The 25,121-nt window shown below is 33.3% G+C and overlaps 4 protein-coding genes across 12 annotated transcripts in view; 2 read left to right on the top strand and 2 right to left on the bottom strand.

Annotated features, from left to right (window-relative positions):
- Positions 1 to 507: 507 nt before the first annotated feature.
- LOC116352559 (sorting nexin lst-4) lies at positions 508 to 4,527 on the bottom strand. 3 transcript variants are annotated; one of them, XM_031785256.1, is made up of 4 exons: positions 4,320 to 4,527; positions 3,998 to 4,124; positions 2,462 to 3,129; positions 508 to 2,383 (listed from the first exon to the last, which is right to left on the bottom strand). In XM_031785256.1, exons 3-4 carry the CDS (start codon positions 3,091 to 3,093, stop codon positions 1,318 to 1,320), a joined length of 1,698 nt encoding a protein of 565 aa, XP_031641116.1. In that variant the 5' UTR covers positions 3,094 to 3,129; positions 3,998 to 4,124; positions 4,320 to 4,527; the 3' UTR covers positions 508 to 1,317. The 3 variants fall into 3 exon arrangements, with proteins under 3 accessions (XP_031641116.1, XP_031641115.1, XP_031641117.1); XM_031785255.1 differs by having other exon boundaries at positions 4,223 to 4,339; XM_031785257.1 differs by lacking the exon at positions 3,998 to 4,124.
- A 941-nt stretch (positions 4,528 to 5,468) lies between these two features.
- LOC116352467 (poly(U)-binding-splicing factor half pint) lies at positions 5,469 to 12,639 on the top strand. 4 transcript variants are annotated; one of them, XM_031785089.1, is made up of 8 exons: positions 5,469 to 5,654; positions 6,109 to 6,241; positions 9,421 to 9,650; positions 9,741 to 9,796; positions 10,149 to 10,362; positions 10,428 to 11,132; positions 11,209 to 11,400; positions 11,485 to 12,639. In XM_031785089.1, exons 1-8 carry the CDS (start codon positions 5,634 to 5,636, stop codon positions 11,926 to 11,928), a joined length of 1,995 nt encoding a protein of 664 aa, XP_031640949.1. In that variant the 5' UTR covers positions 5,469 to 5,633; the 3' UTR covers positions 11,929 to 12,639. The 4 variants fall into 4 exon arrangements, with proteins under 4 accessions (XP_031640949.1, XP_031640950.1, XP_031640951.1 ...); XM_031785090.1 differs by lacking the exon at positions 5,469 to 5,654 and adding an exon at positions 5,798 to 5,927; XM_031785091.1 differs by lacking the exon at positions 5,469 to 5,654 and adding an exon at positions 7,123 to 7,350 and having other exon boundaries at positions 6,127 to 6,241.
- A 145-nt stretch (positions 12,640 to 12,784) lies between these two features.
- Positions 12,785 to 13,580, bottom strand: LOC116352469 (NADH dehydrogenase [ubiquinone] 1 alpha subcomplex assembly factor 2). The gene is made up of 3 exons (XM_031785098.1): positions 13,447 to 13,580; positions 13,120 to 13,379; positions 12,785 to 13,054 (listed from the first exon to the last, which is right to left on the bottom strand). Exons 2-3 carry the CDS (start codon positions 13,362 to 13,364, stop codon positions 12,850 to 12,852), a joined length of 450 nt encoding a protein of 149 aa, XP_031640958.1. The 5' UTR covers positions 13,365 to 13,379; positions 13,447 to 13,580; the 3' UTR covers positions 12,785 to 12,849.
- Positions 13,581 to 15,262: 1,682 nt separating this feature from the next.
- Positions 15,263 to 25,121, top strand: part of LOC116352468 (serum response factor homolog) — a 50,610-nt gene continuing 40,751 nt past the window's right edge. Inside the window, exons 1-3 of one of the 4 annotated variants that reach the window (XM_031785096.1) lie at positions 15,263 to 15,368; positions 16,150 to 16,828; positions 17,093 to 18,262. In XM_031785096.1, coding sequence (XP_031640956.1) covers positions 17,801 to 18,262 — 462 coding nt within the window. In that variant the 5' untranslated portion in view covers positions 15,263 to 15,368; positions 16,150 to 16,828; positions 17,093 to 17,800. Of the gene's footprint in view, positions 15,369 to 15,597; positions 15,777 to 16,149; positions 16,836 to 17,092; positions 18,263 to 25,121 lie in introns of those variants that run through there. The other 3 variants (XM_031785095.1, XM_031785093.1, XM_031785094.1) reach the window with 3 other exon arrangements.

Raw genomic sequence — 25,121 nt, 5'->3', positions numbered from 1 at the left:
AATTTTCCGAAATTCGTTAAAAGCAACAAAAAAAAACTAACCAATTTTAGTGGTTTCACCAGTTTATTGAATTTTCTATATTAATTTTGCCAATATATTGCTTAATGACATTTATTAAAAAAAATATATTAACATTTTATGGTTCGTCTTTATCGTTGTGGTGTTTTACGAAAAAAATCTACAATTCAAATGTATGTAAGTTATTTTTTAAATACCTCATGCAATTAGTGTCAAACGTATGTAGGAAAGACGACATAAAAATTAGTAAATGTATTTTGTCTGAAATAAGCTATTCCAAAACATTTCTATTCAATCAATTGATAGGCGAGCACATTCCTTCTATTATTTTAATCGTAATTTTTTTGTTTGCGTACAAATAATTTATTATTAATTCGTAAATATACATTTAAAAAAAATAATTGCCTGTAATTAATTCAGATCCAGAAATATATAGAATTTGCAATGATTTCTTGAGATTTTTCCGCATAATTACCGTAATAAATTTGATTTCAATTTAATTATTCCATGTCACTTTTATTCACTTGGTTTATACACGTATAACACATTTGGTGTAAATTTCGGTTGTAAAAAATACAGTGTGATTCAATATTGATTGGGTCCATTATGTTGTACGTTACACAAAAAAAAATAGTTCGGTTATTATTATTTACAATCGACAGTTGATTTTTCATTGCTCGCTTTATGTGAACAAATCTTTAATATGGAATGAGTTGTTAAAGTAATTGTTAAAATTTTTGTTTGAAATGCTTACAATTTTCACATATTGTACTCGAAATGGTCCACCTTTGACATTTGTATATATTGCGCGCTCTACTTTAAAACCATTCGAATAATTTAAAATTGATCACATCATTTTTTTTACAGCAAAAATATCAATATTTCTATAAAAACAAGTTCTCTTCGTTTGAAATTAAAAAAAAAAAATCCTTCGAAAATTGAATCACAAAAAAACCTCATGTAGTTTGCAACATAACGTTCACAATACAAAACCGACTTTAAAATTACTTTTCAAAACGATTGTTGCGGCCAATACCATAGATTTCATGAGAAAAATAAAAGATCGAAGCGAATATTAAAATGATTCCTTTGTACTTGATACGAATATTGATCAAGATTTGTTTAGTATTACGATTGATTCATTTCATTATTTGAAAAGGCATTTCTTTCATTCGATATAGAAATTAGAATTGTTGTTTGTCTTAAGCTCGAGCGATAAAAAAATAAATCAAAATAATTATGAGAGAAAAAATCTCTTCATTCGAATCAATTGCAATCGCATTCGCAACCTGTAAATATTTATTCAAAGAACCTCTGTGCCGTCTGAAGACGTGTTATGATTTCTTGATAAAATGTAATTTGTTCTTGTATAAAGTGTTTCATTGCCATTTTCAGATGTACGTCTCGCTCTTGACGAAAGTGATTCATTTCGGCCAATACAGCATATGACATGATATCGGTACGACGATTTACCTCTTGCAATTGTGCATTGCCCATTTTTTGTTCGGACGTTAATCGTTCGCATTCTTTTCGTTTGTTCATGGCGCCTTTATGTACATTCAATACATCGGGAAAATCACCCAAAATGCCACGATAAATGTGTAAACAATCGGCAAATGGTATAAAATCATGCTTTGGCTGTTCGCCAATCAATTGTCCAATTCCGATAAATACACCGGCCGCCTGACCAACCGAATTCGATAAATTCACATTTGTAATGGCACGTCGCTCATCAATCTCCAATGCACGAGCCAATTCGGAAAAACCTTCGCCGATGCGTTGAAAATCTTTTTTCCATGTTACTTGAAAGCGTTTCGCTTGTTCGTTTGAAATAATGAGTAAATTTTTTACAGCATTATCCATCATATGCACAAATTGATTACAATTATCAAGTTGACTATCAACCTGTGATTGTAACAATTGTTTTTCGGGTGGAAAAATTGCTGCACAATAAGCTGGCCCAACTAATTGATCGCGTTCGGCTTGCCGTTTACCCGGTTTCCATTTTTTGTCATCGGTACAAGTGAGAAAATGCATAAATACTTCACATGTCGATAAAACTGGATGTCGACACACCCAATCAATGAATTCCTGCAACTGAACGCGTCGATGTTCAACAAATTGATCATCATATCGTCCCGATATTTGTTTATCGGGCAATGGTGGAATTGGAATTAGGCAAAATTTGTCCACCAGACGGCCATGCAACCAATCAAAATGTTTATAACGTCGTGACACCGAAATATTGTTGAACGACGGCGTCAATTGATATGCAATAAAACTTTTGATGCCCTTGAATTTGGTTTCTTTTTTGGGAGATGCAACTCGTACGGTGTACACGTCTCGAATCGTCTTGTAGAAATACCTAATGATCAAAAAAATAATATGAAAGATTGGAATATACAATTGGAATAATGAATAAAAAAAACGTGCAGTTTAATACCCGTTATCTTGGTGAATGATATAGATGCGTTCTTGATCTGGCACACTGATCGTTGTCGTTCCAAGAATGTATGAATCGCCGATTTTCGAAAACATGCCCGACTTCTTGAGTTTTGTCGCAGCTGAATACGATTGTAACGATGAATTATCATCAGTCGGTGGCAATGGCAATTGCACATTCTTATAGTTTGATTGTTGGTTATTTTGGTAGTAGTTTTGCGATGTTTGGTTATTTGCATTTGCAGCCGGCGGACCAACTTCACTGTACGTATCATTATCGTCGTCCCAATCGTCCTCCCATTCATCCTGCATTTCGTTATAGTCCTCAGTTTGATCATATCGCGGCTGTGGTGGTGCTTGTTGCGATGGTTGTGATGTTTGCTGTTGATAAGCTGGTGGTTGTACCAACATTGGATTTATTGGTGGTGCCATTGCTGGTGGTTGTGTTTCCACGTAAATTTCAACGTACGCTTCCGGAAATAGGCCAGTTTGACCACGCACATTGGTCCCCTCCCACCATCCTTCGCCCACGTCAGTTCGTGTCAATATCAATACTTCACCAGCCTCAATCGATATTTCGGATGTGTTTGGTTCGCCGGTGAAATCATATAATGCCTTCACACGCGTCGTCATTTCTCCACTGTTTTATTCAATTTAACCGTGATCGATCTATGGATTTGAAAAAATTATAAGAAATATTCACATTTAATGAAGTGACACAATAAATGGACACGTCATTCATTCTTTCCATGAATTATGCTAACCACAAAAACAATGACACTAAAGTAAAACAACAACAACAACGCAAAAAAAAAAAACAATTTCCCGTATAACATTGATAATGTTTTTTTTGTTTTCCACTGTTTTATATGGAATATGAAGTAGAGTACAAAGCGTGAAAGAGGAGAAAATCGTTGACTACAAACTAAACTACAACATAACAATCGCACATTCCATACACTGTCCACATTATCGACTTTCTTGTTACATATAGTTGAATCACATCGGCGTAAATTACCGTAAATAAAATAGGCGTTTTCAATGTGGTTTACATATGGGTACGCTAACACAATGACATGGATTCATAAAAATAAATAAGAAATAATAAAACAATTATGTTTGCATTCAAAGGTGATATTTTTCATTGAACTGTCTCTCTGAATTGACTAATACCAATTCAAACTACTTGTTAAACGATTTAGTTTTTGAAGATAATCTACAATTGAATGTCGTTTTGTCTCTATGAGTCACACATTTTAAATCACACAATGCGCATAAATAAGCACCCGGTCGACAATAATGATATTACCGTATGTTAGCACAGATGCACTCAATCACATTACTCAACAGCGAATGAACATTTGTTTTAAATGTGTACACAGTCGAAACAAAAAAAAAATACAATCAAAATATGTCACGCTTTAAACTTGCAATGTCCAATGAAACCAAGCCACTATCATGCATATTTAAACGATCAAATGATCGAAACAAAGAAAACGAACGAATAAACTTCAATTTTTTTTATCGAAATACTTACACTAAATTGAGATATCTATTGAACTTGAATTGCCGGAACAAAAAAAAAATCTTCAATATATTTCAATTTATGACGTTTATTACTCTCACTAGGCCAAGATAAGAATGACTACACACTTTTGATTCGTCTAGTACAAATGAAAGAGAAAAAAAGATGCAAAATATCGATCAATATATGAACCAAAAGGCAACAAAAACAACAAAAAACTTCTACCACAGACATTACGTTCATTATTTGTTTGTATCCATTCTCACGTACATTCCACAAATCAACATACAGAAGAAAAAAAACAACAAAAATCGAAAGCGATCTATTTTCATACTTTGATAGAAACAATTTGATATAATCCTCGGGAAATACCGTCCAATATGATTTAATTTATGCCATAAATGCGTACAATGACGTCTTTTAAAAATAAAATAAAAAAACAAAACTATACGAGAAAAACAAAGCGATGTGCACAATTGTTTCTCTATTTTTGTGGATTTGTCATCACAAATGAGGAAAAATACAAAAAAGACCTGTGGACCGCTACGTTACTGTCAAATGTTTCATAATTTCATAGTTGCAAGAATCGAAAAGGCCATTACGTATCAAAATTGAATAAAATAGGCCTTTTCACCGAATGTCAAAAGTGAAAAAAATCAAAGCGGTATTTATAAAATAATTTCCCTCACGACTCAAAAAAATTGCACAGCACTAATAGTGATTCTTCGAATTGAAAGAAAATAAAAGAAAAACAGATAAAATTCATAATAATAACTTTGATTTCTTAGGATTGTTAAATTGCACACCAAACAGAACACAAAAAAGGCACCATCACCAACTGTTTATCAACCGTCTCACTATGTACATTGCTACTCTTTCAAAAGTGGTTTATGTTTACAAATCGTAGGTTTTTCTATGAAATCAATAGCAATTGCTTTATTTTTCTGTTTTTTTTTTATACGGGTTAATAAACGTAATCTCGATGCCACCAAACTCGCTGCGTTGCGCAAACATTGCTGAGCATGTGAAGGAGCTGCACAGGATCGTTGATTCGTATGTCATCGATCCAAGCGATTCAAGAGCCAACATCGATCCAGGCAATTATTAGTCGATAAAACAATAACCGATTTTTATATATTTTCAGTTATTCATCTCTGCATTTGACATCCAATTCAACAATGATTGCACAAATTCCCTATATCCCTTATCTATTTATATTTTAATATTCATGAGTAATAACGATTTTGTTTTTGTTTTTTTACAGAATTGTGAGTGCACTTCCATTAAACAATATAAAAGAAACAAAGGCACACACGATTGAAAAAAAGGATGTTTATGTTATTATTTTGGTGAATTCTGTTAAATAACCGAAAGTCTGCTGAAGTGTCCAATACTTAATGAATATCCCCTAATGAGTTAATGAATATCCCTTGATGAGTAACGCACAGCTGTCATTGTACCGCATACTCTCAAAGCAAAACTGAAGCCATTCAGTTGACAAGCAAAAGTGGAAGAAAGTGGGCAGAGTTGCTTGCATCGTGAAACTACAGCAAAATCATTTAAGGAGGATTTTTTACATCAATTTCGTTTGAAAGCGTTTCGATAAACATATTTGGATTAATATTAAACAACAGCGTTGTACAAAATTATGAAAGGTGATATTGAAGTGGTAAGTGAAAATTGACGACAGAGAAAAAAAACTAACGCACAAACGAACAGAATCATATAGCGGAATAAATAGGCACTGATGGGCCAAAAAGTGGATATAATGTGAATCGACCGTATATACATACACACGCACACCGTAAAACTCCGAAGAAATCCAAAATGGCGACTTGCCTATGAAATAATAACAAAGTGACAAATTTGCCAAAATAAAATAGCTTGTATTTTGGTTTCTATTGCATTTTATGGAATTTATCATCAATTCAAAAGTGATTGTGTGCGTGCTCAGTATTCATTGATTCACAATCGAAAAATTCTTATTTTATTTTAAATTTTTCTTATTGGTTATCTTGTTTGGCGGCTTTGAATTCCGTTTATGAATTGTTGTGTTTTCTTCTGTTCGTTTCATAGTAATATTCATCTTAAAATGCTAATTTGAACTCTTATTTTGATATCAGGACATGAAAAAAGAACGTCTATTATCAAGCAACGATGACGATTATTCGTCATCGAAGAAGCACGCATCGCCACCGTCCGATGAAAATGACGGAGATCAATCACCACCGTCGAAGTCAAGAAAAACCTCCCAAGGTATGTATTGTATGGTTTAAAACAAAACTGAAAAAAAAAATTGTTTGTTGCATCGACTTTACACAGCAAGTAAATTTCAGATTAGTCGACGATTTCTTTAAAAACAAAAAAAAACAACTCTTTTTAAAATGGATCACAATTTTCTTTTAAATTTATTGATTCAAACGTACAATTTGATGAAATTTCTACTTGATTCATTCGAAAAAAAAATATTGAATTTTAAACAAATGAAATATTACCACAATCACCTTCATTGTACTGACCTAGTTTCACATCATTTGAATTTAATTCATTTCATGAAAAACTATTTCAAGAAGGTGAAAGTTAAGAAAGTAATCGAGTTTGTGTATCAATTTATTATATCTTGGCAATACGATATGCGTTCAATTATTGTGGCAGCTGATGTCAATGTCAATTACGGCTTACATTAGCATTCGCAATATGCTGTTGTAACACTTAAGATGAAATTGACCTTTCCACTCCAAATATTTTCCTTCATAAAAATAAATTCAATGCATATATATATAATTTTACAGATTAAAAATATAAATTTTACAAATTATACCGAGCTAACATAATTTTTCTCACAATAATCGATTTGAGCTAAAGCGTATTGCCATGTTTCCTTCACGGTTAGATGAATTTATCTCAAATAAAGAAAAAACAACAAAATTTGAAAGGTACTTAATTTGTAAAGATTAGCCACATGCATATTTAAAAAAAAAATATATTTATAGTTTTTAAGTAAAAAAAAAAAATTTGAAGATAAAAAAATTCAACAAATAATTATTTTTATTTCTTGCTAAGCGATTTGATTCGACGAATAACTCAATGTGGAATTGTTTGTGTTTGTGTTCTCTTTTTTTTGCTTGTCGTTTCAGATGATTTAAGCGCAATTTCATAGAACAATAGTAACCAAAAACATATACATTTAGAATGAAAGAAAAGTCGTGTTTTTTTAATAACCCCAACCAATACAGAAACTATATTCAAAATGAGATTTTGAACTGTTGAAAAAAAGAAATGAAATTGAATCTGTGGGCGCCGTTCGTATTCGAAAACGCCGTTAATCGATGGAGATTCGGTTGTCTTGCCAATATGCCCGATGTGTACGGCGATGTTTTGTTTTTTCTTATTTTTTTTTCTTTTCTTTTCTTTCTTTCTTTCTTTCTTTCTTTTTTTACGTAGGCAAACGAATAAAAAAAATATCTCATGCACGCAATTAAACCCACATACAGATACACGCATTGCAATACTCGGCAAATAACAATTACAAAAGAATCCGAGAGCGTAGAGACATTACAATACAAAAACCAATCAAACACTAGTCTCTCATGAACACGGTATGAAAAGAACCCATTGAAGATGTGCTTCACGCGAATTTAGTGTGTACATTTTATCAATTGTTTTTTTTGTTCACATTTTACACTGACACTCATCAACATATTACAAAAAAAATAAAAATAAGTAAATAAATTGGCACAGCGATTGCGGTCGGATTCGAATCCATAATAATACCATTTGCATCCACCATTCTCGAACAGAAGAAGTACATGATGGAGATGATGAAGAAGACACAAAACAAATGAAAGTCCTCCTCCCGATTATTTTTCGCCTATTTGAATATCTTTTAGCATATTTGTTCCATAATCAAAGCATTGTTTTTGTTTTTTATATGTGGTATTTTTTCGGCAGACATCCATTTTCCTATAGCGTTAGCCCCATTGAAATACACACAATCACACATACACACACACACACATTGACATACAAAACTTAAATATGAAATCGAAAAATTGTCCAAACAATCTGCGATCCAATGGCATGTGACACGAAATGCGAGCAAAGACGAATTCCATCGCTTTTGTCGTCGTCGGTCAACATCGTTGTTGAGATTTGCCCATGAGCCAATTGCCCATCGCACGCCGCGGTCTGCTCTCACACACACACAGGTTCCATAACTTCCCAGTCAACTACCCAATTGCGCTCATTGAACGATACCAAATGCAGTTAATCAAAACATTTTGGGATAACTTTTTTTAATTAATCTATATAATTTTTAGCTTTAATATGTTTTTTTTGTTTCTTTTTTTTCATTTTCATTTGTTTACAATATAGATGAAAAACAAAATTGTTGTTCGTTTTGTATGTCAAAACCAACCACCGTTTAGAACAAACAAACAAACAAACAAACCAAATCGTTATACAATTTAATTTTTCTTTCTTCATATGGCTCTTTTTCTCTCTCTCTCTCTTTCTCTCTCTTCTCTTTTTCCGGACCAAGTTCTTTGTGTTTTTCTCTTCTTTTTTTTTCTTACTTTCAGCCGAGAGACAAGTTGCTCACATGACATTCACACACATACACCTCATTCTGGCACCTTTGTTTCAACGCGTGTTTTGCTCCCCTGACTTTTTCAGTTTCCGTTTTCAACGCCTCGTCAGCCCAAATAAATAAATAAAACAAAACCGATCATGCCTATCCGAAATAACAAACTATCACTCATTGTGCGCGATTTCATTTCGAATTGGAAATGAGATAAAAAAATAAAATAAACTACAGACAAAATAAAACTGAGTTGGTGTCGCGAATTCAAGCGTGAATTGTGTGGCGTGTAGCGTGTAGCCTGTGATAAATGATATCGGAAAGAATCCGAATTTCGTAACACACTAATTTGCATTCATTCACGAAACCGCATGCAAATTGCAGATGAACCGATTCGATTATATTTAATGTCAAAGTAAACAAAAGTGTAATGAGAACAAAAATTGAAACTCGAATATTGTTATTTGTACGCATGGAGTATACTCGACAGACCACAGTAATAGCACACTCCTTCAACGATGGCAAATGAGACAAATACTATATTTTTTGTTCGACATAAATTGTGCACGACTTATATGAAAATCTGGAAAAGAAGAAAGAAAGATTGATTTCATTTTAAATTGCGAAATGTACTTCTAAGCCTTCAACGCCATCAATCCGCAAAGCAAATTGAATTGCAACGTCGTCAATTCAAAATCAAAATTAATATTCGAATATATTTCAAATTGAATAGTTAAATTTTCTTTGCGGATGTTTGGAGCTTGGTTTTTAAGTGATAGCAGCCGATGTTATTTGATCACCAATGGAAACTACTAAGTGAACAATTTAATTGAAATTTTGATTTTCATATTCGTAGATTGGCAACCGAAAATGCCATTCATAAGCGCACCATTGAATGATTTACGACAGTTAGGCGATGTGGAATTCGGGCCCGGTTCACGTTCACCGTTGCTTGGCATTTTGGGTGGTGCGCTACCAAAATTAACATCCGATCAACATGATTTAGTTGCCAAAGCCAAAAAATACGCCATGGAACAAAGTATTCGTATGGTGTTAATGAAACAAACACTGGCACACCATCAACAGGTTTGTACATGTATTTTTTTTTCTTTTCATTTGATTAAATAAATTATGCGCGAAATGTAATTTCATTTATTCTATTTTTAATATCCATAGTTGGCAAGTCAACGTACACAAGTACAGCGTCAACAGGCCTTGGCTTTGATGTGCAGGTAACTAAAATTTAAACATTTTTTTGTTATGAAATTTGAGTGATGTCGTGATATAGTCAGCATTTTTTCGAGTAATTAACGGAAATAATCAAATTATTCGAAAAGTCTGTTGAATTCGAAAATGTGCTGTAATTCAATGACGATACAAATTGTTTTAACAGAGAACAAACTGAACCAGAAATGTTGAGTCCTGGGCCCATTTTTATGGGCACAGATGAATTCCATTTTTGTATGATTACTCTAACAGCTGATAAGATCTGAGATTATTTAAAAAATAAAAATAAATTTCGTTTTCCATTGGTGTTGCAATTGAAATTTTAATTTAAAAAAAACGTTTCAATCAATTCTGTAGAGTATATGTGGGCAGCATTTCATTTGAACTGAAAGAGGATACAATTCGAGCTGCATTCCTACCGTTTGGTCCAATAAAATCAATTAATATGTCATGGGATCCCATAACGCAGAAGCATAAAGGATTTGCATTTGTCGAATATGAAATTCCGGAAGGTGCACAGCTTGCACTTGAACAAATGAATGGTGCAATGATGGGCGGTCGTAATATAAAGGTAATATAATCAATGAAATTAAAAGAATGAATTTTGTTCATCAACATTTGACTGTTTTTATTTAGGTCGGTCGACCGAGTAATATGCCACAAGCCCAACAAGTAATTGACGAAATCCAAGAGGAAGCAAAAAACTACAATCGCATTTACATTGCATCAATACATCCGGATTTGACTGAAGAAGATATAAAAAGTGTATTTGAAGCATTTGGTCCAATATTGTACAGTCGATTGGCCCAAGGTAATTCATTACACACGCACAAAGGCTATGGATTCATCGAGTATTCAACGAAACAAGCGATGGACGAAGCAATAACCAGCATGAATTTATTCGATTTGGGCGGTCAATTGTTACGTGTTGGTCGTGCAATAACACCACCGAATGCATTGATGGGACCCACACTGAATTCTTCTATGCCAACAGCAGCTGCCGTTGCAGCCGCCGCTGCTACAGCAAAAATTCAAGCGATGGACGCAGTTGCAAGTAATGCTGTTTTGGGTTTGTCAGCCGCAGCGCCAGCACTTGGCATTCAAGGCATTCAAGGTGGTTTACCGCTCGCAAATGCGGCTGTTGCAAATAGTGGAGTTGTGGCCGGAAATTTCTTAAATATTCATAAAAAAGTACCGCTGTTGCCGACACCTGGAATTGTTTTACCCACAACAACAACGCCATTGCAACCGCCACAAATTGTAAATCCAGTTCTAGGTAGCCAAGGAACAATAACTGTACCTTTAGCCAGTGCTGTACAAAGTAGTCAAGGAACCATCACTGTAAGTCTTTACATTTCTTTTTTCTTGTTGTTATTTTATATTCTTGAATGATCCAATGTTTATATTTTGACAATAGGTACCATTAGCCAGCGCTTTACAAGGATTTCATTCTCACACAGCACAAGCTACATTGGCGGCCACTTTACCCCAACAAACCGTTTTAATTCAACCACAAGCACAACAAACGCAGGCCACACTGGGCACAACACTAGCCGCTACACTTGCCGGATCGTCTGCAAACGGTGCATACGGGAGTTCACAACAATTGGTATGTGTTCGATGAATCAATGAATTACTTGATCTTTTATTTAAATCGATGAATATTTTACCGTAAATTTCATTCACATTTTAGGAACAACAGCAACAATTACAAAAGAAACTATTGGAAGAAGGTGAACCACAAACATTACAGCAGCAAGAATCAATGTCAATTAAAGGCCAAAATGCTCGCCATCTGGTGATGCAACGTCTGATGCGACCACGTGAAAGTAAAGTGGTCATTTTGCGTAATATGGTCGGACCTAAGGATATCGACGAAGAGCTACAAGAAGAAATTCAAGAGGAGTGTAGTAAATTTGGTCTTGTTGAACGGGTAATCATTTACAATGAAAAACAATCCGAATTCGAAGATGATGAGAATGCCGAAGTGATTGTGAAAATATTTGTGGAATTTTCGCTACCATCGGAAACTGAAAAAGCGCGAGTTGCATTAAATGACCGATATTTTGGCGGTCGATTAGTTAAAGCCGAACTATATGATCAAGCGCTTTTCGATCATGGCGATTTGTCAGGTTAAAAACTAAGTAAAATAACTTATACTTTAGAATTCGTATGTAAATTTAAATACATACATAAAATGTAAAAGGAATTATTTTAAAGACGTTACAAAATCAAATAATTAAATGTCACACACACACAGGCTCGACATTTGAAAAGAAAAGGGAAAACTAAAAAAAAACAATACCAAAATTTTACTTATTTGTTGACGAGAATTAGAATGGAGAATGTGAACAATTCAATTTAAATTTTAAATTAATATTCACCATCAGCGTGGTCTGTGAAGTGACGCTTCCAAAACAAATAAACCATATAGAATGATTTCTTTAAAAACAAAACAAAAGGAAGCGCTTTCAATCGCAAACGGCGATTAAACTTTAATACAATCAGTTTTGGATGTGTCTCAAATGAAAAAATCAATCGATCTATTTATGTATCTATGAATTTTTATTCTTTTCCAACACTGTTGTCCGTTACCACTTGATCGCCACATCTTAAATTTTACATTGTAACGATAGCAACGGTTGGCAATCATTGTATGTTGAATTATCTTCCAATATTGTGAATGAATTGATTTAAAGAAAAATAAAATGTATAAAATTAGATAATTCCACAAAACGAACATATTTGAAAACAAAATCGACTCAACTCAATTTAAACTATAATGATGTAAAGAAATTAAATTTATGTGCAAACAAATGACAAATAAACCACTTCAACACAAAACCAACATTCACACACATTTGAACAAATATTATTTCCAATCAAATTTCCCCCCCTCAAATTAAGTACCATTGCTGCGAAAAACAATATCGAAACAAAAAAAATAAAATGTATATAGAAAATTTGTTGTATTTTTTATTTCGTTTTTTTTTTAAATATTTATTTTACTTTAATTTCACCCATACACTAATATTGATTGAAATTTTCACATAATTTGTTAAGAGTCTTCTTTTTTTGGTGGTTTTTTCCCAACAACCGTCTCGTATTCGTCGTATCTTGGAAAATCAGACAAACCCGTAGTAATTTGTGGTGGTTTTTCTTCGCCACCTAAATACTTGTTATCAAGTTCAGCAGCATTGATTTTCTTCATTTGCATTATGGCCAAATTGTGTTTGAGCTCTTCATCTGTTGGCGGATCAACTCTACAAATTGAAAGTTAAAAAAGGTAACATAAAAGCAAAATGATTTTTTTTTCTTTTTCATTTACCTTCGAAGTCGTAGCCATGATTCCCATTCAGCGGTAAGTTCATTGTCGAAACTCTCATCACTTTTATCAGCTGGCACAAACCATCGTTCTGGACGACGTTTACCAATTTCTGGCCGTGCCGGAATCTCATAGTATTTATTACCAAAATAATCCTCTCCCATCAAGCTACCGATTTGCTGACGAGGTTTCAATGATTTCCAGAAATTTTGAAAAAGTGCTGTAAACATTGTACGATTTTTCGACATCTTTTCGGCTTTTTACTGAAAAAAAAAAATAATTGTTGAGGTTATGAACTACGATTAATAAATTTTTATTGGAATTATTTACTTTTATTTGTTGGTTTTCAATTAAATTAATTATCAGCGCATTAATTTATCAGATTTTTTTTTTTAAGTTTGTTGTTATCTAATGTGAGAATTTTGACAATTCTCATCTTTTGCACACTTTGTATGTATATGTATGTATTTAAATGTGTCAATTAATGACAGTTCTGAATGCGTTGAGAAACGTTACGTTACCAGTTGCGAAAAATATCGAATAATTTTAATTTTTATCAACTATTTTGTGCCTAAATTTATAAGTTATTGATTTATTTAAATCTGGATTGTTTGTCATACAATAAAATACAGTAAATAAAATCAAAAATCAATCTTTTTTTGTGGGACTAATAAATGCCATATATAGTGTTGGAAAATATCGTCGGATTTGTAAAGAGGTTTTACAGTTTTAACATAAAAAAATCATAACTTCATTGAAACCCAAAAATGAATTCAATGCAATCAAATTGCAACACATAATAAATGAATACAGACTGAAATTTACAAAAAATGTCGCGGTTTGGATTTTTCTTCAGAATGTATCAATTTAGCACACATTATGTTATTCTTGATATCAAAAAATGATAATATTTCAATTGGTAATCCACTCAAGTAGGAACATTTTTTTAAACTTTAGGCTCAACTACGTAAAATATTATAAATTCTGTGAAAAAAGAACATTTCAAAATGTAAATGTTTCATTACACTTCACATAAAGTTGAAAAACGTTCAATGTTGTTTCAGAGAATTTTAATGTTGTCTTGAATATTTTGCAGCAGTAAAGAAATTTTGAATTTATTTAGAGCCAAATTTGAAAAATTTAATGAAATAAAAGAAAGTGATGAAATTTGGATGAGTTTCAATTTTTTTTGTAGAAAAATATTGAAAATTGCATTGTGATCATATAAAAATAAGTTAAGTGACTAAATTACAAACGAATAAAGTTCTACCGATTAGGTCAAGAAGAGTTGCTCATTGTTCTCCAAGACAATCAACTAGCTAACATTGAAATATGATTTCAATATACATCTTCAATGGTTGATGGTATGAGGCAATTGCCTCTGGTCACAATCAAAGTAAATTAAGTGTGTATGATTGAAATAGATGATGATACACGCCTTTTCATTACAAATCTCCTCCCATTTTTGTGGTTCGCGTATTTTCGTCCACTATTTTAGTGATGAAGAACCATCATGTACTGTTATGAAAAGTGATTCGTTTTACAAAATCAACTGGTAAAATTAAGATTAACAGTCATGATTCTTAATAGTTTTTTTTGGATCAATGTAAGAAGGAAAGATATTTGTTTTTTTTTTTTTTCAATTTTAAAATTTTGGAAAAAAATCCATAATTTTAAATAGTATTTAAAATTTGTTTCAGTCGTTACATTGAATATTTTGTCTAATTAACTCTATTGTTGTGTTCGGTATGTGTTAAATTTAAGAAAGATGAAGTCTTTGTGATTGAATTCGTATGAATGATAATTATTAGTTTATTTTGCGTCTCGTAATCTATACAATATAAATGCGTTGAAAAGGTGGCAAATATTGAGGAGGTTTTAGCAAGGTGCGCACGGAAAAAATGGGGCGTAGGCAAACAGCAATTTATGTTTCAATTCAATTCGATTTGTTGTTTTTATTTCCCCTCATTAGTCCATTTTTGGTAAATCAAACCACGGCAACCAACAAGATCATCGAGTTAACGATGGCAGAGAAAGAGTAAGTCGGATAATATGCATTCGAAATGCCGCATACAAGTGTTGTCTGTTTCATGCTTTCAGGTAACGCTCGTTTTGTTAGTAATCCGCTCGTTAAATGTTGAAAAGTGGGTGCTATTCCCTTTGTCGTATACGTCTTAAAAGATCACAAATGAAACGGAAAATAAAATAAAACAACGTTGCCCATCAAATATACAAATGCAACAGAACGAAACGTAAGCAGTGTGATTTAATTGTGTTGGTAGCGTTTTGTTTAGTGTAATGCGCATACTCCTTTCGCGTACTAAGATGCGATTGAGCATGTATTTGTGTGCGAGCGAAAACGATCGGTGACGATCGATGTCGCGCATTACACATCCATTTGTCTCGCTTCAATTTTTGCCATATGAAGCTGAGTTCCGTGGTATTTTCAAATTTGATTCTATTTTAAACGCAGCGCTCAGCTGTGAATGATGTGTTTATCTGAAAACGGTGCACGAAGGCTATAACGATAAAGTGCAGTACATATAAGATCGTTGAACGACGACGTTTACCAAATAAATAACATATTTTTGTACAATTTGGGAATCAGTTCAGTTTTTTTCCATCTGCTTTCATCCGATTTTGCTGTTCCGGTAAATCGTGTAATACTTGTGTTTTATTTGTTCAACATTTTGTCCACATTTGGATTTCGCGCGCGTTATTTTTGGTTGAAGATTGCACTTGTTTTTTTTTTTTTTACAACGTATGGAGTACGGACAAATTAGTCAAAGTTTACCAAATTAAACGAAAAAAAATTATCGTTTTTTTTCCTCACTTCACCAAATGTGAACCGAATTTTTTCAATAATTTTTTTTTTAATTTTAAATTACATGCCGTTGAATTCCGTTTGATTGCGTTTTTTGATTTGATTTTATTTTCATTGTGTTTTAAGTGTGAAAAATTATTGTTAAATATTTTCTGAATAAAAAATCTAATTAGTTTGGTTTTAATGAATGAAATTGTTTCACATTTCAGATTTGATTGCTGATTAACGACGGTTATTTACATCTACTTTATAACATCTGCTCCGCTATTATTTGAGGCAGAAATTCGGTGAAAGTGTTAAAAAAGTAAAAAAAACGGAGAGATTAAAATTTATTTAAAAATTTATATATTTTGGAAAAATAAAATAAAAATTGATATTGATATCAAAACGACGGTCGAATTTCAAAGATTTTAATAAAATTGGCAAATTTGCTTTGAATACAAATAAGAAATTATCAGAAGTGGTGGAGATTTTTAAACGAATATTATTTAAGCGCAACCGATTCATTCAGCTGTTTTTTTAAAAAACATTTTCGTGTTGTCGATAACCGGGCCCAATCAATTCAGTAAGCATTTTGCAGAGAAAATACAAGAAAACAAGATCAACATTACATCGAGGAGCGCATAACGCATATGCTGTGTGTTTTGTTGTTGCTGTCACAATAACTAAAGTGCTGAGTGCAATCAATGCGAGAGCATAACCAAAACGAAGTCAGAGGGAAAGAACGAGCGAGAGAGAATTGGTCGATGTAAGCAAATGAATGTGTAACAACGTTGAATCGACTTTTGTCAAATTATATTCAGCAGCGGCTAGCATATAAACAGACGCACACATTAACACAATCCGAGACGTATTCGAACGTGACAGAGATTCGGCGAAACAGTGAAGGTATTGTGTATGTGTTTGAATGTATTGTGACTTTTTCTCTTGTTTCATTGAAAACAGTGTCTGGTTGTTTATTGCCTTCAGTTTAAGTGCAAATTTGATTGAGACGTCGCGTACCTTATAACTTCGGCAATCAAAACAACGAGACAATAGTTTTTTTTTGTTTGAAAAAATCATTTTTAAAGTTTTTATTTTCGGTTGAAATTGATTTGGGTATCTTTTTTTTTCTTTTCTATTTGGACTTTGTCTATTTTATTCTTAACACAGTGGCCAACGCACCATAACAATTTCATTTCGTGGGCAAAGTCAAAGTGAATCGCTGTGGCTGATCAAAATTACATTTTGATTCGAATTAATTTGAAGTGATTGTGTGGGTTGATTAAATGATTGTGTATCGATAGGTAGCTTAAAATTAAACAAACAATCATAAATGTCAATCCGAATTTTTTACAAATCGTATCGTATGACCGGCAAATGTTACAATTAATGTTGTCATCCTTTTATCAAAGCGATTCGTTCATCAACACCAAGTAGAAATTCAACAAATTAAAAATAATTCTCGTATGCATTTATGTATTTCGACCGTTGAATGTATGCTGTCCAATCGGGAAAACTGTGTTCAATTTAAATGCTCATTATTTTCCGTGCTCTTCTGACTCATATTGAAGGAGTGATTGTGTATTTAAAACGGTGCACAAACGATAAACCGATAACAAAACAGTAAACAAAAACTTTAAAATTGTTCAATTGGTGTTAGTTAAAAATAAAGTTTAAAGTCAAAATAAATAAAACGTCAAAACGAAATTCCAGAAAATTCACATAATTAATGGGCAATCGCTTGCTACAAATAAAGTGTTATTGTGACTGAAAATTATCGAGAAAATTGATTAAAACCACATCGGTTTAAGCGTAAATTAATAAATATAACAATTGTTTTGGGATTGAAAAGAAAAGAAAAACGAAAATCGAGTTAAAATGGATCCATCCGGGAGAGATTCACGTTATAATTTGAACTATAGCATGAGCATTGGTTTGTCAATGGGTGAAAATCCCGACATTTATGGCCAAACAAATCCGTCATTGGTGCGGCCGCCAAGTGGCTTAAGCCAATCGATGAATCGAGGTGGCAGTGGTAGTTTGATGGGCACAAATGCACAATGCGGTTCAATGTCAAATAGTCGTGGTATCAAACGCACTAGCTCTGATTGTTATGATGACCGAAGTGGAATTGGTTCACAAAGTCTGAGTCAATTGGAAGGATGTCAAGGTGGTGTGCCAGATGTTGTTGATGACAGTTACACAACACTGCAGAAAAAGTCACCACCGGCCAATGGTAAAAAGACGAAGGGTCGCGTGAAAATCAAAATGGAATATATCGATAATAAACTTAGACGATACACCACGTTCTCGAAACGAAAAACCGGAATCATGAAAAAGGTATGTGTATGCATAAATTAAATAAAGAAAATAACCTTTTTGATTAATTTGCACAAAACAACCAGAATTGTGACAGATAAATGACGAGGTCATATCAAAAAAATTCATTTCTAACATTGTTCAAATGAGACAAACTCTCAATATAAACAAAATAAGCATTCTAACCGATATTAACACATGCAAACAATTCGACACATTCTTTGACAAGAAACGTCAAAACGATGATTCAGTCAACATAACACTTGCGTATGAATAGCCCTTGTTTCGCTCTTCTTCACTTATTTTGAGTATCGTATGCGTTGAGTGTACACACGTATGCATATAATCACAATCAAATACAACTTAAGTAGTTGCACATCTATGATTATCGTACTCTCACTGTAACTCTCATTGTTCCAGATGGAAATTGAGAGATTGAGAGAAAGAGAGCAGGCTACGCGAGAAAAGAAGAGATAGAATAAAAAAACCAAAGCAAATGTTCACTCATCAATTTACGTAAATAACGCTGCGGCAATAAAACGATTTTTCCGTGTACGTTGTGGCGCTGAACTAAATTGCAATGTGCTACTTATCGCTTCGGCGTTGTGAAAGAAGTCATCGCAACTATAAATACACGATGATGAAGATGGGATTGCTTTTTTGTGTTTTTTTTTTTTTTTTTTGAGAAAAAAAAGGCAATATTGGTGTATTCTCAACGCTTCTTTCTGAAGTGTATGGTATTCATAGATTGTAGAGAGATCTCCACCCACATACACAAAAGCAACAAAATGAAAAGAAAAAGAAACCATACCAAATGGCTTTTCGCCTTTTAAATACGCATAGAAGTCATAACAATTTGCGTTATACAATCCATTAAAACAACAACTATCTCTCTATGAAATCATTTAACCAAAGACGATGACCGCAACAATAGGAAATCTGATACCATCATTGATTTGAGCTGCACTACACACTAACATTTAAATATAACAGGTCTTTACAACTGCCCAAAGATTTTGATTGAAGTTGAAACATATTTTGATAATTCAAGCAATACAATTATCTCTATCTTTTTGGTACGTATTTGAATTTGATGTACGTTGAACTTGTACCTACAAATGTCATTTATTTCAATTTAAAATGTGAATGCAATAAGCCCATTTCAGTGCGAGAAATTTTATCATTTGACTTGCATCATCCAATACAAACGCTACAATACAAAAACAATGTCAATTGGTTCAATTTCTAAAAAAAATTAAAAGAAAATCGACGTCTAAATTGTTTAAAAGTATTCAATTCTATGGAAGTATAAAGAATAAATGTTTATTGAACGGTTTGTTTGCGTGGGAAAAAAATGTGTGTTTATTGTGCGTTACTATTTTGTACAAAATCCGAATAGCCAAGCGATATTTTTCGCTCGGCGCCGATTTCATTAAAATCGCCAACTGTAATTCTGATTGATTCTGTGGGGATGCAAACGAAGACACGCTTATGCATTGAAAATACACAAAAAAGAATTCACTTACGAATTTTTTTCGCGTGCAATTTTGCAACAATGTAATTGAAATGTGCTGAGTTCTAAAATGTGGCACACATTTTTTTTCTTCTTCTTTCGAAATAGTATTTAACGGGCAAAAAAACAACGAAGAAAATGAAAATAAATGCCGTTTCAAAGGCATGCAGTGACAAACACTTTGGTCATGTTCCGAGAATTTCGGTTTTGTGTCGAAAAATTTGATGCCAAAAATATCGATCGGACGAGTGATCCAGCGGTTTTTCATCCGAAAAAATAGAAATTCTTTGTTAAACATTATTGAATGCTACAAAGAAAAGTGTGTTTTCGGGTTCAGCAAAGCAACAAGCTCGTTTTTATGTGCATAAATTCTTAAAAGTGTTTTCGGCGAATGTGCTTCTCGCCGCCACCGTCACCACACATTTTAACGAGAGAAAGAGAACAAATATATTTTCTACCTATAAAAATTGGATAGATGTGCGTTTTTCTTTGTTTGTTTTTGTTGTGTGTTCTTTCCTCTTTCTCTGTCTCTCACTCTTGTTTCTTTTATTTAATTTTTTCATTCGAGATGAAAAAGGCGGCCAAATAGAAAAAATAGGCCTAAAAAAATCGGACCGAATCGTTGTCGAATTCCCATTGACGATGAAATTTATTTTTATAATTTTCTCAAAGTAGAAGTAAACTAGCTAGATCTTCTGTTCGGGCTATAGAAATATACGCATACATGTATTTCATTCACACGATGATTTTCGTGGCTTTCGCTCTCAATCGCATTGTATCGCGGTGATTTGTTGCGTCGTTTAGCTCATGTTGGGCGGCTGTGTCAATTTTTCTGTGTTTAGCATAAATTCTTTCGTTAAAGCCAAAAGACGAAAATCTATTTTCGTCCATTTTCAACGATTTTTCTCACATTCTCGGTACGTTTCTAAATCGCCGCGCATTTTTCACCATCATCAGCAACAGTTTTTCTTGCTCGTTCGCTCACTTTATCTTTCTCTATCGCTTCTGTTTTCATACATTTTTCAGTATGAGTGTTGTAGTTTTTTGTTTCTACTTTTTTTTTACATTTTGCAATCCACGAAACAAAATCATCGACGAGATTTGCACTACATCGACTCTATACTATAATTCAATTTCTATAGTTATGGATTGTTGTTTACTCGGATTTGATGTGCTCTTGTTCGTTTCATCGCACAACACGATATCGATATTCTATCTTTTTTTATCGCAACAATTTTACATCACACGTAATTTTCCATTTATAACACATTTCTATACGATCTATGTGTGCTTTTCATTTTTCGCCTTCCGCGGTGCAAACACGTTTCCCCATTCCTTTTTTTGGATGTGGTTTAAATTTCGTTTTATACTATAAAATCGAGCAACAAATCTTATTTTTAATTTTCGGCATGAAACGAGCAGCATTCATCTCAATATGCGCAATTTAAATTTCATATTCAAGTGCCAAATATTTTATATAAAATACAATACAATTTTGAAAAATGCAATTGATGCACACTGAATTCTAACGGTATTTGTTATTTTACAGCAACGCATTTCCTATATTTCATTATCAGAAGTTTCTTTTGAATATTTTAAATATGGAAGGTTTTCATTTTATTAGAACTCATCACGTACTCCGATTACTTAATATAGAATTTGAATTATCTAGTAGAGTTCAATTGAATATACGTCGTACAATACGGTCATTCGATACTTTATTTTTATTCGAACGTAAATTTTCCATGTAACCACATGTTTCTGGGTTGATGTTTTGAATATAAACGTATTTTTTGGGCTCGTATAAATCTAATAAAAATGTGAAGATGAACCTAATAAAATATGTAAGACCCGTTTGTTGGCTCTTTCCGGAAGTAATGGTTCGATCATCCGAACAAAGTGATTTTGTTTCCGGTTTGATCGTAAAAAAAAATTAATAAAAAAAAAGAAGATATATAATGAAACAATGAATGAACCATGGTACCAATCGCAGAACCACAAACAATGGCACATACGATTGCTCATTGAATTGATCATCGTTCATCGGAAAATGTGAAATGCGTATTCATTCAAACGCAGAACGCATCATATAAACGAGCAATCAAAATACATGAAATGCGCGCAATTTTGCATTTTGACTGACGTAATCGATCGAAGTAGATATACACATATTCAAAAGTGAATATTCTTTATTTGGTTTGGCGGATGTATCATTATGTTACCACAGGTGCAACATATACATACGAAACTTAGTTTGGAAAATGAACGTTGTATTTGATCTTAAGGTGTTTACATAAAACGGTTGAAAAGCCAAGTCAATGAAAATAGGTGAAAAATTGATGTTTTCAAAATAAACGAACATCATTCATTCATAGTGATGTTGCACAGGAAATAAATTTTGGCGTCATTCAAATTATGAACATCAACACTTTCGCTGATTCTAATGGTAACACCAAAAAAAGAAAACGAAAACAAATGTCCGTTTGAATATCATCTGTCTGTGTGCACCTCTCGGGATCTTTTTTTTTTGTCTTGTGTTGTTGTTGCTTCTCTCTGAATGAATAAGTGAAAAGCGATTTATTGCATTTAATGAAGTCATTGAAATACGTCTATAAATTAATATGTTGAACAGTTGAAAACAGCCATAACGTAAACAAATCGCAAGAAAAACGAACCTGTACATCGTTAGCCAAACATGGTAAACATTACAAAATTGTATGGCTAAACATTGAAAATAAGCGATTGTGTATGCATCATTTTTTATGAAGTTAAATTGTTCGGTTCAAGACACTGAACAACACTTGTAGAGCGGTGTTGTTCCATTTCCAATAGGCGTTGTTGTTGCTGTGGTTGTTCAGGATTTTGTTCATTTGGACACATGGACACACACACACAAAACAACAACACTTTGAACATATGTTCCATCGCAGTCGGGTTGTGCGTTCTTAATTTACACATCGATACATGGACATGGTGCAAAATGTGTGTTAAACCAGGCAAAATCATAATCATAAAAATCATAGAAGCGCCATTCATACCAGCCAATTGAACGCCGCGTTTGCATTGCTCGATGCATGGTGTATTGGGCTGAAAATTAATTTTGTTCAGTGGTCTTTTGTAGTAAATTTAATAAGTCATAAATTTACGGTATGTTTTGTGTGCACGATGCTCTTGCATTGTATTCACTGTTAACACATATAATTGAGAATTTGCACTGCGCCAAAGAGACAACCGACAACAAACAAATAACAACAACAAGTGAATGAACAGCGAACAGCGAAACAGTGAAACATCGACAAATATCACAATTTAGAAGAGGAACTAAAAAAAACAACATTGAAGAGAAAAGATACAATAGCAACAACAACAATAATAATAATAATAACGATGAATAAATTGGTACTCTCAAGTTGGTTTTTTTTTTGTATTTTGGATATTCAAGTGCGCATCGATACCTTCGGGCACGAGAAGAAGAAGAAGCAGAAGAAAAGCATAAAACAATATACGTGATCTCTTCACTGTTGCATCGTTCCCATTAAACGTATGTTCATCACATTCATTTTGAGTGTCGTCTCGTATTTTTCCGTACAACGCGATCGTGCAGTTAGATAAAGCATTTGGACGCACATCGACTTAGAGCTCATTACTTGTGTCATGTTATTGTTTATGTGGACAAACAATCATTTTGGTAAACAAAATATTGTATCGACGTGAGACGTTCATCATTTGTTAAATGGCTAAATGAATCGTAATCGAACCACTGACAGCATCGATGTTGCCGATTAATTTGCCAATATTTATTGATCGGATGGCCAACAGAACAATAGAAACATTGGTAACATTTTGTACATTGTTAAGATTTTGTACATACGGTTCCGTATGAAACTTAATTTTCCGTATCGATCGATCGGTAGCTATTTTGAAATTTATGACTAGCTCGTAAATATGGTTGTCAACACCCAATTGAATGTTCTTCTTCTGTATGGTTCTACAGCGAAAGCGGAATTTGTGCAAATACGTTAAACGTTTTATATTACTATTAAATCAATGGTTTATGTTGCGCCTATTAAAACTAGGATCTTCTCATTTTACTTCTTTCCATTGGTATCGAATTGAGAAATTTATCCTTTGCTAACAATAATGTCACGTAGAATCAACTAAATTTACCGTATGCTTAAGATAATACGATATACAATACGGTGTTGTAATCAAAACGCGTTGAAATCGAAAAAGAAAGAAAGAAAAGGGCATATAAACCGAACAACGAAACAAAAACCCGAAAAGAGTGTGTATGTGTATGTGTGTGAGTGTGCTGCTGGTGTCGCGACACACAAAACCGAAATGAAACGGAGAAGCGAAGCAAAAAATGCTCCATCAATAATAGAACCGCAAAGAAGAACAAATGGTAGGCTTATGTTGTTATTTTATTAATATATTATGTGCTGCGATTTATGGCGATTAGGCGATTTTAATGATTTTTCAATGAATTTCAATAATTGATTATTTTCGATGCGATCCACTGCATGCAATTGCGTGTATTTGGTATTTCGCGTAACATGTGGTGCATTCCTTTAGTCGTATAGTGTGATCGATACACAGACCGTGTTATTTATATTATGTGAACGTACGAGGCCCCGGTTTCGGTTGTCGGTATGAGTATTGGTGAATGTGAAAGAGAGAAAGAGAACGCACGTTAGCACACACAGTCTCAACGTGTGATACAACACACGCTTGCGCACTCTCAAAATCCCCAAGTGCGCAAACAACCAAAATCAATTGCTGTTCAGCGATCGTTGTTCGATCTTTTTTTTTTACCGTGCAGTGATTTAACTCATGCGAAAATTATATATCACCGTGTGTACCAATCCATGGTGGTTTGCCGCATTTTACCGATCAACTCTTTTCTTTTCTTCAACATGTGGTTTTCATTCGATTTCGTCCTCATGCAAGACGAAATATGGTTTTTTTAAAGCTTAGTACGGCTTACGATTTATACGGCCAATCCATCGAAATAGTAGCTGAAACAGGAACAAAAAAAAAAAACGTAAAAAATTCCAACGTATCTGGATAATGATTTAAAGCAAATCATAAGATAGAAAGAAGGAAAGAGAAAAACCGCCGACACGGCAAGAAATGATGTGACAAACCAAAACGAATCACATATACTCTCTCTCGGCCGCATGATTTGCGGTTGATGCGTACATCAAGTGCATTTCCATTGAGATAAACTGTTTTATTTTCTACTTACCTCCATATCAAACGGTTGACTCGTTAGTAGTTCAATTATTTGAGTACATGAAATTCGATTTCTTGATTTCGAGAAATCGAATGATGGACACCATGTCGTGCATATACATATCGAAACAT

The sequence above is a fragment of the Contarinia nasturtii genome, unplaced genomic scaffold (genome assembly GCF_009176525.2).
Source record: "Contarinia nasturtii isolate CC-2019 unplaced genomic scaffold, AAFC_CNas_1.1 Cnas_scaffold_187, whole genome shotgun sequence".
In the NCBI taxonomy this organism is placed as follows: Eukaryota; Metazoa; Arthropoda; class Insecta; order Diptera; family Cecidomyiidae; genus Contarinia; species Contarinia nasturtii.
The sequence above is the reverse complement of the archived record's forward strand: the minus strand, read 5'-3'. Positions and strand labels throughout refer to the sequence as shown.

What these genes read in the sequence shown, in the direction of transcription:
- LOC116352559 (XM_031785256.1), bottom strand. Translation starts at nt 3,093, where the DNA reads ATGACGACGCGTGTGAAGGCATTATATGATTTCACCGGCGAACCAAAC. An exon ending in ATCATTCACCAAGATAACGG is followed by an intron (nt 2,384 to 2,461) that starts GTATTAAACTGC and finishes TTTGATCATTAG; the next exon opens with GTATTTCTACAAGACGATTC.
- LOC116352467 (XM_031785089.1), top strand. Translation starts at nt 5,634, where the DNA reads ATGAAAGGTGATATTGAAGTG. An exon ending in TGGGCGGTCGTAATATAAAG is followed by an intron (nt 10,363 to 10,427) that starts GTAATATAATCA and finishes GTTTTTATTTAG; the next exon opens with GTCGGTCGACCGAGTAATAT. An exon ending in GTAGTCAAGGAACCATCACT is followed by an intron (nt 11,133 to 11,208) that starts GTAAGTCTTTAC and finishes TTTTGACAATAG; the next exon opens with GTACCATTAGCCAGCGCTTT.
- LOC116352469 (XM_031785098.1), bottom strand. Translation starts at nt 13,364, where the DNA reads ATGTCGAAAAATCGTACAATGTTTACAGCACTTTTTCAAAATTTCTGG. An exon ending in TCATGGCTACGACTTCGAAG is followed by an intron (nt 13,055 to 13,119) that starts GTAAATGAAAAA and finishes TTCAATTTGTAG; the next exon opens with AGTTGATCCGCCAACAGATG.